Raw genomic sequence first — 15,266 nt, 5'->3', positions numbered from 1 at the left:
AAGAATAAACAAGGAATATTAGGTATAGTAGGCAAGAGTCAGCAGGAATTAGGCAATCATATATGTTAAATGTTTCATGTAGAAAGAAATAAAAGGAAGCCTTAAAAATATTAATTAAAATAAAGAGTTTTAAATAGAATCAAGATAAAAAGAATATCCCATGTAAAACTTTAAATTCAATAAAAGCACTATTCAATAAGTGCTATGAAGTTCAAAAACAGGAAAACCAATTTAAGGTTTTAGATGTCAAACACAATTTGCTTCCAAGAGATCTTCTGAGTACTGAGAATATTCTTGATCTCTATTTAGGTGCTAGTAACATGTATGGGTTTATCTGACAAAAAGGTAGGCAGTTGTAAAGTTAGTGTTGTACCATTTTCTGTATGTTAGACTTTCATACAGTTGACATTGAAAAATTCAAAGAACAACTTTAACAAAATATTAGACACAATTGAAAAGAAAATTAATGAACTAGATTAAAGAGATTAACTGGAATGCAGGTCAGCAAGTCAAAGAGAAAAAATATCAAAGAGTGAAGAAGCAACATGGAAAATACAGTAAAAAACCAAAGAAGTCCAACATATGTATGGAAAGAAAGAAGTAGAGGCAATATCTGAATAAATCATGCCAGAAAACTTGCAGAACTCATATTCTCCAATATTAAAACTTTAAAACACAAAGACTGAGAAGATCCTTAAAGAATCCAGAGGAAAAGGACAAAGGACCTCCAAGGAAACATGAAATGACATTGTATCTCCTAAAAGGCCAATGAAAAGCAACAGTCAGCACAACAGTATCTTTAATGAGCTGGGAGAAAATAACTATAAACAAGGATTTATATACCCAGAAAATATCTTTCAAAAAAAAAAAAACGGCAAAGAAACAAAATCTAGAGTTTGCTAACATCAGATCATCACAAAAACAGCTTCTAAAGGATGTACTTCAGGCAGAAGTAAATGAACTGAGAAAAAAGGAAGGGCTAAGCTGTGAAAAGGAATGACAACTAAAGCACTAGCATATAGGTAGGCAAATGTGGCTCATGACCAAATGCAGCCAACCACCAGAATCTGTAAATAAAGTTTTATTGGAACACAGTCATACCAGTGTACTGATATATTGTCTACGGCTGCCTCTGCACTATAAAGCATGGCCAAGTAGTTAAAACAGAAACCATATAGCTGACGAAACAAAATAATTACTATCTGGCACTTTATTGAGAAAGTTTTCCAACCTCTGCCTTAGTTCTATATATGCCAAATCTAAGCAATTATATTACAAAATAATGATACCAAATTTTAAAAATAAAAGAAAATATATGACAATAACCTCTTAATCTGGAGAGAAGGATTAAAGTGTTTTAAGAACTGTGTTGTTCAGGTAGAGAGTAAATAGACTGATTTACTACATCATTTAATAAATTAAATATGTATCTTAATATTTCTAAAACTAAATCATACTTTGTGGAAATGGTGTTAATTTCTAATATTAAAAAATAGTGAGAAAATAATTTCCAATATAGCACTGGAAAACTTTTTACATTATGTTTATATATATATATATATAATATATTACATAATATATATTCTTTACATAATTCTGCATTATATATTATATACTTTATGTAATTATGTAAAATAAAATTACTTATTTATGTAATTTATAATTATAATAAAATAGTATGTATTACGTATTTTATATCATGTATTATATATATTTAGTTAACTAATTTACAGAGACAGGGTCTTGCTCTGTTGCCCAGGCTGGAGTGCAGTGGTGCAATCATAGCTTGCTGCATCCTGGAACTCCTGGACTCCAGCAATCCTCCCACCTCAACCTCCCATGCGCAAGCCACCACATCTGCGTAATTTTTAAATTTTTTGTAGAGATGAAGTCTTGCCAAATGTTTATACTATAAAATTTATAATATCAATTTATATTATATAAGTTTATAATATAACTATTCATATTATAAAAATTTTATATTACAAATGTTTATATGACAAAGAAAACCATCAAGGAAGTGAAAAGACAATGTATAGAATAGGAGAATATACTTGCAAATCATGTACTTTATAAGGGTCTAGTATCTAGAATATAATAAAGAACTCCTACAACTCAACTATAAGATGGCAAGTAACTCAACTAAAAAGTGGGCAAAATATTTGAATAGAAGAAAATATTAGGCGGGGCAGGGTGACTCATGCCTATAATCTCAGTGCTTTTAGAGGCTGAGGCAGGTGGATCACTTGAGCTCAGGAGTTCGAGACCAACCTGCAAAACATGGTGAAACCCCACCTCTACAAAAAAATTTAAAAATTAGATGGTCATGGTGGTGTGTGCTTGCAGTCCCAGCTACTCAGGAGGTGGGAGGATCAGTTGAGCTCAGGAGGTCAAGGGGGCAGTGAGCTGTGATTGCACCACCGCACTTCAGCCTGGGCAAGAAGAAAACCTGATCCAAAAAAATAAATAAATAAAAAGAAATAAAATATTAAAGAAGATATACAAATGGCCAACAAGCACATGAAAATAAGTTCAATATTATTAGTCATTAGGGAAATGCAAACCAAAACCACAGTGGGATTCCACTTCACACCACTTTTACCATTTTTATAGTAAAAATAAACACCATTTTCATAAAATAAGCTTTAGTTTTATAAATATTAAGATAAGTATTTAGTATATTAAATGATGTAGTAAATCAATCTATTTACTCTCTGCCTGGCCAACAGAGTTCTTAAAAACACTTTAATTTGGCCAGGTGCAGTGGCTCAAGCCTGTAATCCCCACACTTTGGGAGGCCAAGGCGGGTGGATCACGAGGTCAGGAAATTGAGACCAGCCTGGCCAATATGGTGAAATCTGACTCTACTGAAAATACAAAAATTAGCTGGGTATGGCGGCAAGTGCCTGTATTCCCAGCTGCTTGGGAGGCTGAGGCAGGAGAATCGTTTGAACCTGGGAGGCAGAGGCTGCAGTGAGCCAGAATTGTGACACTGCACTCCAGCCTGGGCGACAGAGCAATACTCCATCTCAAAAAAAAACAAAAAACAAAAAACTAACACTTAAAATTAATTATTCTCTCCAGTTTAAGAAGTTATTCTCTAAGATGGCTAGAACAAAAAAAAAAAAAAAGAAAAGAAAAAGAAACAAAGCGGACAATAACAAACAGTGACAAAGATGTGAAAAAATTAGAACCTTTGTACATTACTGTGGTATTGTAAAATGGTGCAAACAGTTTGGGTAACAGTCTGACAATTCCTGAAAAGCTCAAACATAGTTACTATACGACACAACAACTTTACTCCTGGGCATATAGCTAAACAAAATTAAAACAAATCCACACAAAAATCCTGTAAAAGAATGTTTATACCAGGATTTTTCATAAAAGTCAAAAAGTGAAAACAAACTCAACTGTCCATCCACTGATGAATGAATCAAGAAAATTTGGTATATCCATAAGATGGAATACTATTCAGCCATAAAAACAATAAAGACTGCCACAACATGAATCAATCTTAAAAACATTACGGTGGGAGGGATTGCATTGGGAGTTATACCTGATATAAATGATGAATTGATGGGTGCTGACGATATGATGGGTGCAGCACACCAACATGGCACAAGTATACATATGTAACAAACCTGCACGTTATGCACATGTATCCTAGAACTTAAAGTATAATAAAAAACATTAATAAAATAAATAAATAAATAAACAATTTTTTAAAAAGTATCATTAAATGAAAGGAGCAGATTCCAAAATAGTTCATGCAGTATTACTCCATTAAAAAATGTGTCATTCATCTACAGTCATCTGATCTTTGACAAACCTGACAAAAACAAGAAATGGGGAAAGGATTCCCTATTTAATAAATGGTGCTGGGAAAATTGGCTAGCCATAAGTAGAAAGCTGAAACTGGATCCTTTCCTTACCCCTTATACGAAAATTAATTCAAGATGGATTAGAAACTTAAATGTTAGACCTAATACCATAAAAACCCTAGAAGAAAATCTAGGTAGTACCATTCAGGACATAGGCATGGGCAAGGACTTCATGTCTAAAACACCAAAAGCAACGGCAGCAAAAGCCAAAATTGACAAATGGGATCTCATTAAACTAAAGAGCTTTTGCACAGCAAAAGAAACTACCATCAGAGTGAACAGGCAACCTACAGAATGGGAGAAAATTTTTGCAACCTACTCATCTGACAAAGGGCTAATATCCAGAATCTACAAAGAACTCAAACAAATATACAAGAAAAAAAACAAACAACCCCATCAAAAAGTGGGGAAAGGATATGAACAGACATTTCTCAAAAGAAGACATCCATACAGCCAACAGACACATGAAAAAATGCTCGTCATCACTCGCCATCAGAGAAATGCAAATCAAAACCACAATGAGATACCATCTCACACCAGTTAGAATGGCAATCATTAAGAAGTCAGGAAACAACAGGTGTTGGAGAGGATGTGGAGAAATAGGAACACTTTTACACTGTTGGTGGGATTGTAAACTAGTTCAACCATTATGGAAAACAGTATGGCGATTCCTCAAGGATCTAGAACTAGATGTACCATATGACCCAGCCATCCCACTACTGGGTATATACCCAAAGGATTATAAATTACTCTACTACAAAGACACATGCACACGTATGTTTATTGCGGCACTATTCACAATAGCAAAGACTTGGAATCGACCCAAATGTCCATCTGTGACAGACTGGATTAAGAAAATGTGGCACATATACACCATGGAATACTATGCAGCCATAAAAAAGGATGAGTTTGCGTCCTTTGTAGGGACATGGATGCAGTTGGAAACCATCATTCTTAGCAAACTATCACAAGAAGAGAAAACCAAACACCGCATGTTCTCACTCATAGGTGGGAACTGAACAATGAGATCACTTGGACTCGGGAAGGGGAACATCACACACTGGGGCCTATCATGGGGAGGGGGGAGGAGGGAGGGATTGCATTGGGGAGTTATACATGATATAAAACGTTATGTACATGTACCCTAGAACTTAAAGTATAATAAAAAAAAAAAATGTGTCATTACATTGTGCATTAAATTTGTACATATGTATATGTTTATGAACATGCATTTAAAAAGTCAAAATATATGCAATGTCTAAAAAGACAAAAAAAAAAAAACCAAAAAAAACAAAACAAAACAAAACAAAAATTACGGTAAATGAAAGAAACCAGTCACAAAAGATCATACACTCTAAAAATATTCCCTTTCACCTTAAAATTCTGTGATTGTATGATAACAGTATTCATATGATTAAGGACCAAAAATGTCTCTCACTGAAATCATGCTTTCTTTTAATAAATATAAGAAAAGTAGAATTTGACAGAAATTTCAGTATAGAGAAAAGGAGAGAGAAACCAACATCAAAGTAGAGGTCAAAAATTACACAGGCTATGTCTGCTTTTCGGTGACAGTATGTAGAAATTTCAGTGGTATCAGGATTCATACACTTACATCCTAATAATATGAACAAGGTGTTGACCTGTTTAGCACTGTCAAAAATTTGAGCCTTGTTATTATAACATATATTCAGATTACTTACTTTATGACTCAAAATTTTTCCAGGTTCACATTTTGTTTGAAATGAACATGCCAAAGTTCAAAAAGTTATGAATTCATAACTGAAAACACAGCAATATGAGAAATCAAATATATATATAGGAGAAAGGATCATGACTCTAATCATCATATAATTACTTTGTATAAACAAATGAGAAATCTAAAAATGCATTATGCTTGCTAAATACTATATTCACGCAGTTATTTATATATATAATACATTCATTCATAAATCAAGTAGCTTATTACATCAGTCTACTTATCATTCTTAGTTCAGCCTAATGATAATATCCAAAACCAACTTTCTTCCCAAGTTAATTCTTTCTATGTTTATATTTTAGTGATTATATTATATTGTATATGATCTTTTATAGATAACATATATGTGAATATGTGACTACGATTAAAAGATATGGATGGCAATAAATGGCATCACTTAGTTCATTTACTTTGGTCAGGAAAATCTTTCAATGAGAAGACTGATTTGCTTATACACTGAAACATTTAAAAACACCAACAAATCTAAAAATGTCCATATAAAATATTAACCATAGGAAAAAAATTTTTAAATATACCTTCTTCAAGGATGGGTCGTGGGATAACAAATGGAATCTCCTGCAGAGGTTCCATATACTTGTGCCCAGCACTAATAATCTTTATTTGAGGCAAACAGAGGACAAGTGTTCCTGGCATACTGGTTTGTCCATGGTACCAACTTCTCACTGTTCCAGGAATGTCACCAGATATAATTGTACTTGGGGAAGGCAGGCTATCATTTGGAATAAACACACAACAAGATTGCACTTCAAGCTAGAAAAGAAAAGCAGAATTAAAATAATTGGATCAGACTAAATATACCTTCAAACACCTAATATCTTCACCAGAATAAACAACCAAAAAAGTAAACGTTCCATATTTATGACTTATATGATGACTTATCTTTATGACTTATTTTCACTAATAAATATAAAAAACACTTGAAAAGGTATTGTTTACTCTTGTTATACACTTGATACAAAATGCCCAGTGACAAGAGATGATCTGCACTTCCACATAGTCTTCCAAGACACAAGACTGAGTTAGAAAGTGTGCTGGCAAAAGAAGATCAGAAATCCCTCCTTCTTTTGCAGTTTATTAGAAAATTTTGTTAACACCAGATAAGGCCTAGAACTACCTAGCATTTTATTGCTGTTACTTTTTTTAAAAAGGGCTATTTTTATGTGAATTTAGTCCTTCCATTTTTACTTTACAGACTAGAATATAAGAAAAAATGTTTAAAACATTCAATTTATAATACTAGACAACCATTAAAAAACATGTTTGTATCACATACTTTCACTTTTTATATACAATGATTCAAGTATACATATATTAGATTTATTATACATAAACAAATACACGGTAATAGGAGAAATCAGAAGACTTAAAAATCAGAGCATTATTTCTTGTTTTTTTCATTCTTCAAATTACCTAAATTATAATTTCATGTATTATCTTAACGCTCTCCTATCTCCAGTAGAGTTACATTAAGTTGCCAGGACCTTAAAGATTAAGATAAAGAGACAAAGTAAGCCCAACCCCAAAACTGAATTCATCATGACTTCTTAATTCAGAAGCAATGTAGATTAAAGTCTATTTGTCATAGTGGTGCTTATAAAGTAGTACTGTGTATCTCATTATCAAATTGCTGCAACAGCCTCCAATGCTTAAGTTATTGAGAAAATACAAACTATGACTGGTTGATTTCCTACAAAACATTTCACACAAAAAGATGTTATCTGGAGGTGTGATACAAAATATTTTTTTTAATTCATAAATTCTTGGATATTCAAAGAAACTATATTAGCAAAAAGACTACATTTTTAAAAGATAATAGCAATATCTCTTCTCTTGGGCCTAATATACTACTCTGGTGAGAGCATGATGATATGTAGCAGGTTTGGAATTCCTTGATACGATAAATAATTTGCCAACCTATAAACAAACAAACCTGTTCGTCTTTGCTTCACATTTTGGGGCGTGGACAAACTGATGAATTCAGTGATGAAAAATACAGATAAAATTTTGCAAAAATAAGTGCATTGGTTCATGAAGCATGAGCTCATTTTAGTTCTAAAATCTTATCCTGCAGATTAGATAAAGTACATATGTGTTAATATATGTACTTAAGATCAGGATGTGGTTTATTTATTCCGAAACGGAAGTCTACATTGTCTCAGGTAACTTACAATTATGCTTTAAAATATTTAACATAATTCACTAGTAATTTTCAGTTGCACAATTTAAAATGGCACATTAAAAGCATAGCCTTTATTAATTCAGGTTAAAAGGTCAAAATATGAAGTGTCAGTATTTAACACTTCATGTAGGTATTGATATTACATTGAAAAATGCTTTCAATAATGTGAGGTAATTAGTTTAGTATGTTACCATACACATCCACATGCACACATATCCTTAGGAACAAATTTAAATCATGCCGAAATTTCCAAAATCATAAAACATAAAATTTCACTAATTTAAAAATCAATTATTTCATCAAGTGTAAACAATGTCAGGCAATGCAAACAGAATCAACACTACAGTAGCATCAGATATACAACAACTCTAAAATAAACTTTCTAAAATATATGTTGTGAGAATTCCTTTAATGATAAGAATGTAATTAAAATTACTCAAAATTATTATGATGTTATATCTATTACATATACTAAAGCTATCATATAAATCTTTTTACACTTTTAAAATAACTGTTAAACTGTATGTATAAAATTGTGGTTTTAATGTAAAAGGTTGAGTGATTTATATTACTGAATATAAATCTGCAGCAGTAAATTCTGAATTAATGTAAGGATCTGACAATCCAAGGGAAAGAAAATGAAGTAATCTGCCAGTAAGAAGTCCTCAAGCTGGGGGTCAGATCATGTTCATGGAAACCATCTGGTTGGGACCCTCTGAGCCACACCAAACACAAATGATCTTTTAAAAAAATATCCTATTCACGAATGCATCACAGCTGCACTGAGTGTTACTTCATTTTTCCATGGCAACATCCTTTCTGTTTCAAGGATCTTGTTTCAGTTTTGGTAGCAACGTGTTCTTTTGCCAATACTGAACACATTCACGTGCTAAAGTGAAGGGATTATTACAAATTCTTGAAGTGGAACCACCTCTATTTTGATTCCTACTAGGTCAAAGGCTACATATCTAAGTATCATATACTGAAGATAAACCAATAAAGTAAAAATTATTTGTTATTCTTATTTTAATAAATGAAATGATTGCAATGCATTTTTTCCCTGATGTTTCTAGTTTATGTGCTGTTTGAAAGATACATACCTTTTTAAGTTCTTACCTCTATATGTGAGGTTTCAGAAACTTAGATTTTTCTCTTTTATGTGCTCTATAACTGTGATCCCAATTCAGTTAAAAAGAAGAGACTAAGATAGGTTTGATTTACCCATTAATCTGAAAATCTTAATTAGCTACTGCCCATCATATAAAGCACTTTATAAATAGATAAATGCTTTGAAATGTTCTGCCACAATTTCTTCCCTATTCAATAACATTACTATTTCCTAGTCCCAAATAATATACTTATTTTTATTTACAACTTGAAAATGTAATGATAATTATATTTTGCATAATTTCTACAGTACCAAATATTCTCTATATAAATGTATGTTACTCCTCAGGAAACAGTTTCAAATAAAAAACAAAAATAAAGGAACATTGTATGGTGCATTTCATTTACTTTTTCGAAATCTCCTTTATTCATGTACTCTCTAATATCTATCATGAACTGACCTGGAAGTCAGGAATACAGAGACAAAAGACATAGTCCCAGCTCTAAAAAAGCTTAAACAAGATCACTTTCAAGTATTAATATCCTTACAGAACTCTCACTAGAACATAAGCTTAATGAAGTCAAACATTTGCCTATTTTGTACACTATATAGTTTCTGTACATTGTACAGTGGTGCATGTACTATGTACTCAATAAATAATCGTTAAACAAGTAGAAACAATTAAACAATTATTTTCATCAGATGTGGTAATGAAAATAACTGCTTCATGCATGTTGTTCACCATTTCATTCCAGAGGCAACCTCTAAGGTGATTAATAAAACTGATCTGTTAACAAGATGATTCAACACAGCTGTGGGATCTTTGACAAGCTATTTAATCTCTCTGTGACTTCAGTTTCCTCATCTGTAAATGGGGGAACTCATAGCATTGATACATATATTCAATACAGTGTTACCTAAACGTTTGCTAAAGAAATAAAGTCAACAAACAACACCAAGACTCTCCTATATGTGAGATCTCATATATTATTAGCCTCCATAGATTTACAAAAGCTGTTCACAGTGCATTTATTTTCAAATACTGTTGCTTATGGTTTAACTGTCTACGTGTACAGAGGCCACTAAAATAAGTAGTATTCTATTTGCGCTATAACAAATACATAAACTATAACCCAAATTACAGTTTTCCTATTTGATAAATTTTCAGTGCATCATGAAAATATTTTGGATATTATCATATGTAGTAGAAATTTAAATATACCCAATTTGGGGCCATAGATTAAAATCCTGCAGTTGGTTGTCTTGGTTGTCATCCTTTCCAGAGTAAGTGCTACAAATCTTCACACTTTTTCCATAAAAATCTTGTCAAGGGAAGACATTAAAAATTCCTAGATTTGAATTCCAGACTTCCTCCTAACAAACTGCCATGCAATGGCTGTCACTTGTTCAATGCCTATAAATAAGCATGTGGGCCTGTGTGCAAAATTTGTAAGGATTAAATATAAAATCTTACTTTTATAATTAGCATGACTGATAGTTGATCTCTCTGGCCCAAGTCTACTCCTATTTAATCCTGAAAATAAAGGCCAAGGAGTTTACTGGATATCAGGACATCAAGCAGTATGATTTTTTTCATCACTAGTCACGCTCTAGATGTAACTTCCTAGAAGAGAGAATTCAACTGGCCCAGCTTAACTACCTTATGCTGCTTGAGATACTTTGACTGACATTCTCATCAAAATAACACAGAATGTGGGAAGTAGATCCCTAAAGGAATAACAGAGCATTATTACCAAAAGAAAGAGACCAGAATGTTTGGTACTGAAATTAAAAATGCCATTAAACTCAGAAGACTTCAGTCCATTCAGAAGACCTCAGAGAGTACAAAAAAAAAAAAAGGAAGAAAAGAAAATGCTAGTAAATGTCAACGGACAGCAAGATGAACTTTGATGTAAATGACAAAAAAAAAAAAAAAAAGGAAGCTAAGTCTGGCAATAAGCAGAGAAATGTTTTCCTAGAAAGGAGTAAATTCTAGCCAGCACATTTCTATTTTATCAACTATATACTATTGCCAATTATGTGCTTCTGGAATAAAAACACAGCTTTAATAGAATCTTTGTTAATGAGCAGGTACAGAAAACTTGGAAAGAACAGGTGAACTTATGCTAATCTATTGTTAAAAGGCTCCCAAAGTTCATATATTTTTATTTTTTAAATTTTTATTTTTGAGACAGAGTCTCACTCTGTCACCCAGGCTGGACTGCAGTGGCACAATCTCAGCTCCCTGTAACCTCCACCTCCCAGGTTCACGCCATTCTCCTGCCTCAGCCTCCAGAGTAGCTGGGACTACAGGTAGGCACCACTATGCCCAGCTAATTTTTGTTTTTTAGTAGAGACAGGCTTTCGCCATGTTAGCCATGCTGGTCTTGAACTCCTAACTTCAAGTCGTCTGCCTGCATAGGCCTTTCAAAGTGCAGGGATTACAGGTGTGAGCCACCATGCCCGGCCTCAAAGTTCATATATATTTTTAAAAAATAGTCTGTCCAAGACTACATGGAGTATCCATTATAATTAAGTATGGAAACTCCTTCTTCCACACTGAAAATCAAATAGGTTACAGCAAATATTGTTAATGATTTTATGTAACATATATGTTTCTATTCTAAGCAAAAAAGAATATGGGTTTAGCAAATACCAACTTTGGCTCCAACATCAACTTTGCAGAAATTCTGGTTCCAAACATAATTACTTGCTTAAACTTCCACTAAAAGAATAATCCTTCGAAACTTTTAAGTTATGATGTCCTGTTTTATCTGATGACAACTTGTAGGGTTTTCTGTTTTATATTTTGGCTCATAAGACATCTTAAAAAATGGACAATGCTTTTAAAAATAAAACTCAGATTTTCAGAGTCTAAATTGTAATCATTTAATGAGAATCTAATTTTATCTTTAAAAATGTTCACAATACATTAACATCTGGAAATGTTTAAATATATAGTATGTTTAACACAGGGCCGGGACTAGGGTGAGGCAAGCCAAGTACCTAGGTCATATTTAAGATAACCTATAAAAAGATGTATTATTTGGTACTGCAATGATTATGTTAACTGATACTCAATAAGCTTACTCAAATTGAGGAACCACAAAATAAACCATATAGTTTATTCCAAATAGTAAGGAAGGTAAATTTTATGTTATATGTATTTTACCATAATTAGAGATAAAAAATGAAAAATGAGGAAAATCACTATAATAACTTACAATTAATTCAAAGTGATATATAAGATTAAGTTTGTTGATGGTGATGAAGCTAATAAAGGTACTGCATCATTATAAAATAAGCAAAAGAATCATACAAGAATGTTAGAGTTGGAATTAACCTTAACCGTTATTTAATTTATCCATTTTATACTGCAAATAAGCAAGTAAAGCATATAGTTAACATCTAGAATTTGACATTGCTGACCACTATCTCCTCAAAATTATATGCATTTTTTGCTTTCATGAACTCTCTGGTTTCTCCTCCTCCATTTCTGATCACTAACATAATTTCCTTCAAGGACATTTTCTCTTCTACTAACAACTTTTTAAATGGTATTCCCTTGGCCCATTAGTCTTTCAACTTTACATGCTTTCTTGAATGACTCATTCTTCTGGTTTGAAAACCATCTGCAGATAACTCCTAAAATTATAACTCTTCTCTTAATCTGTTTCTTAAACTCCAGATATATATATCTAATACATACCTGGATGTCTCACATACATTTCAAATACATGTGTAAATTCAAAATCCGTATGTGCCCCTAATCTGGAAAAGCTGCTTCATTTAATAGTATCACTACCGCCCAAACACCAAAACTAGAATCTAGAAGATCTCTTAGACTCTGTTCCCTTATTCCCCAAATCAATTAATTACTAAGTCCTGCTGATTTTATCTTAAGTCTCTCAGGAATCACTCTCTAACTTGGCTTATTGCCTAGTGGTTTGAAACCTTTGTGTTACATATTTCAATCATTTTTTGGTTATTTCAGGCAGTGAAATAAATCTGGTTCCTGTTATTTAATCCCACCCAGAGAAGGACATTCTCCAGTATATCCTACATTGTAGAACATTGATGTACCTAGTTGTTTAGAGATAGTGTAAAGATTTCTGATATTACTTGGAATCTTAAATTGGAATATTTTCCTAGAGCTGTCAAAGAATCATGTAACCCAATACTATCATGTTCCCTATTACAGAACTACTCAAAGTGATATCAATAAAAAGATAATTATACCACATTATTCAATTATTAATAAAAAGATAAGAGGGAATGAGGATTTTTTAATATAACTAGTTCTATTATCATGAAATAACATTTAGATCTATAGTAAACTTTAAACAACTAAATATTATTGGTAGCTATCATATTCTAAACCACACACTGGTATCAACTAGATCTTCCACAAAGCAATAAATACTTACCTAGGATAACATCCAAATTCATCACAAACCAGGAAGTACATGCCCTAGGCATCCTTTCAATAAGTAACATTCCCCTTGACATTCCCATTTCTCTTCTTTCATCATTAAGTTTTCTAAGGGTCTCCCTACAGGATACTCCACACCATGGCACTTAGCCTTTTCCCAGCTAGACCATGACAACTATTATGTCTCTTTTGCTTTCTCAGCATATAGCCCAACATGTAACAAAAATTAAGAGATGGATGTTACCACTGTACAAAGGGTATCTCGAAGGGAGAAGGACAGGTAAGTCAATGCAAGGAGTTATTAGGATATTCATTAAAATGACTCATGATGGCTGAAATTGGTGAAATATAGCTGATGTCCCCAAAAAGTCATAATTCTGCAAGCTAAGAGTTAATTACACAAGAACGACAATCCACACTTTCTTCCTCCCATTCTTCTCTTAACTTTCTTATAAGCAGCATGCTCAGAAAAGAAACGCTGTAAAGGAATGCTAAAATCAAGATTATGGGCTCTTATATTAAATAGTATTTTTATGCACTGGAGATGTTTTTGGATGAATTCTAAAAAGTTTTTATGGCAGGTATATATTTCTTATAGTGATTAATCAGACACTATAGCTATGCATAATGTGTCTGTATCTGTCTATATATATTTTCTATGCTATATAAGAAATCACCACAAATGTAACAGCCTAAAACAAGAGACATTTGTTGCAGTTTCTGTGGGTCAATAATCCGGGTAAGGCTTAGCTAAATACTTGAATTACTGACTCAAAAAGCTGCAATAAAATTGTTGACCATCTGTGTTTTCATCCAGAGGCTCACGTGGGAAACAATACACTTCCAAACTCACTCTACTTGCTCACAGAGACAATTTCCTCACATCTGCAGGACTAAGGGCTGGCTGGAGTGTAGGACAGATTAGGGACTTCATAAATATTTTCTGCATAAATTACTGAAATTTCATTTAACTGCTGAATTTTGATCTTAATCAAAGTTCCTTTACTTTGTTAAGTGCCACATATTTTTTAATGTTAAATTTAACTAGGGCCAAGTGCAGGGGCTCACACCTGTAATCCCAGCATTTTGGGAGACAAAGGCAGGCAGATTACCTGAGGTCAGGAATTCGAGACCAGCCCAGTCAACATGGCGTCTCTACTAAAAATACAATAAAAAATTAGCTGGGCATGGTGGCAGGCGCCTGTAATTCCAGTTACTGGGGAGGCTGAGGCAGAAGAATTGCTTGAACCTGGGAGGCGAAAGTTGCAGTGAGTTGAGATCACACCACTGCGCTCCAGCTTGGGCGACAGAATAAGATGCTATCCAAAAACAACAAACAAACAAACAAACAAAAAGTTAACTGGAAAATAAAGAGGAAAGAAACTAATAGCCAAAAGGCTAAAACACACTAAAGCTTTCTCCTTGAATTTTATTTTTTTGCAACATTCAGTTGTTTTCCAACATATTTATACTTTCTGATATACTTCATTACTTTCTGAAAAACCAAGATTCTATCTGTCATAATTTCCTTTCAGCCTAAATAACTTCTTTCAGAATATCTTGCAGTTAATTTCTATCGGAAAAAAGTTCTTCTGTCTTTATGTATTTATTGGCCAACATTTTTGATGAATACTTTGCTGACTAGAGAATTCTATGTTAATTCTATGTTATGTGCAGATTTTCCTCAGCACATAAAAGATGTTATTCTATTGTCTTCTGGCCTCCATTGTTTCTGATAAGATGTAAGGAGTCATTCTTAACGTTTTTAATCTGTATGTAACATGCCTTTATTGTCTACCCACTTCTTAAATTTTCTCAAAAGGACAGTAACCAAAATGGGTGTGCTGGCAAACCTGGGACACCTGGAGCTTAATTCTACTGAGGAC

General features: G+C 32.9%; 1 protein-coding gene across 10 annotated transcripts in view; it reads right to left on the bottom strand.

Annotated features, from left to right (window-relative positions):
* VPS13B (vacuolar protein sorting 13 homolog B) overlaps nt 1-15,266 on the bottom strand; it is an 869,883-nt gene that overhangs the window by 457,280 nt on the left and 397,337 nt on the right. For 9 of the 10 annotated variants that reach the window (XR_004435186.1, XM_033202375.1, XM_033202376.1 and 6 more), the window contains exon 23: nt 6,177-6,411. Coding sequence is in view for 9 of the 10 variants with exons in the window: in XM_033202375.1 (XP_033058266.1) it covers nt 6,177-6,411 (235 nt within the window). In the remaining variant the exon portion in view is untranslated. Of the gene's footprint in view, nt 1-5,612; nt 5,664-6,176; nt 6,412-15,266 lie in introns of those variants that run through there. The other variant, XM_033202383.1, reaches the window with a different exon arrangement.

This window comes from Trachypithecus francoisi, unplaced genomic scaffold, assembly GCF_009764315.1.
Source record: "Trachypithecus francoisi isolate TF-2019V2 unplaced genomic scaffold, Tfra_2.0 Lachesis_group7, whole genome shotgun sequence".
Classification (NCBI taxonomy): Eukaryota; Metazoa; Chordata; class Mammalia; order Primates; family Cercopithecidae; genus Trachypithecus; species Trachypithecus francoisi.
The sequence above is the reverse complement of the archived record's forward strand: the minus strand, read 5'-3'. Positions and strand labels throughout refer to the sequence as shown.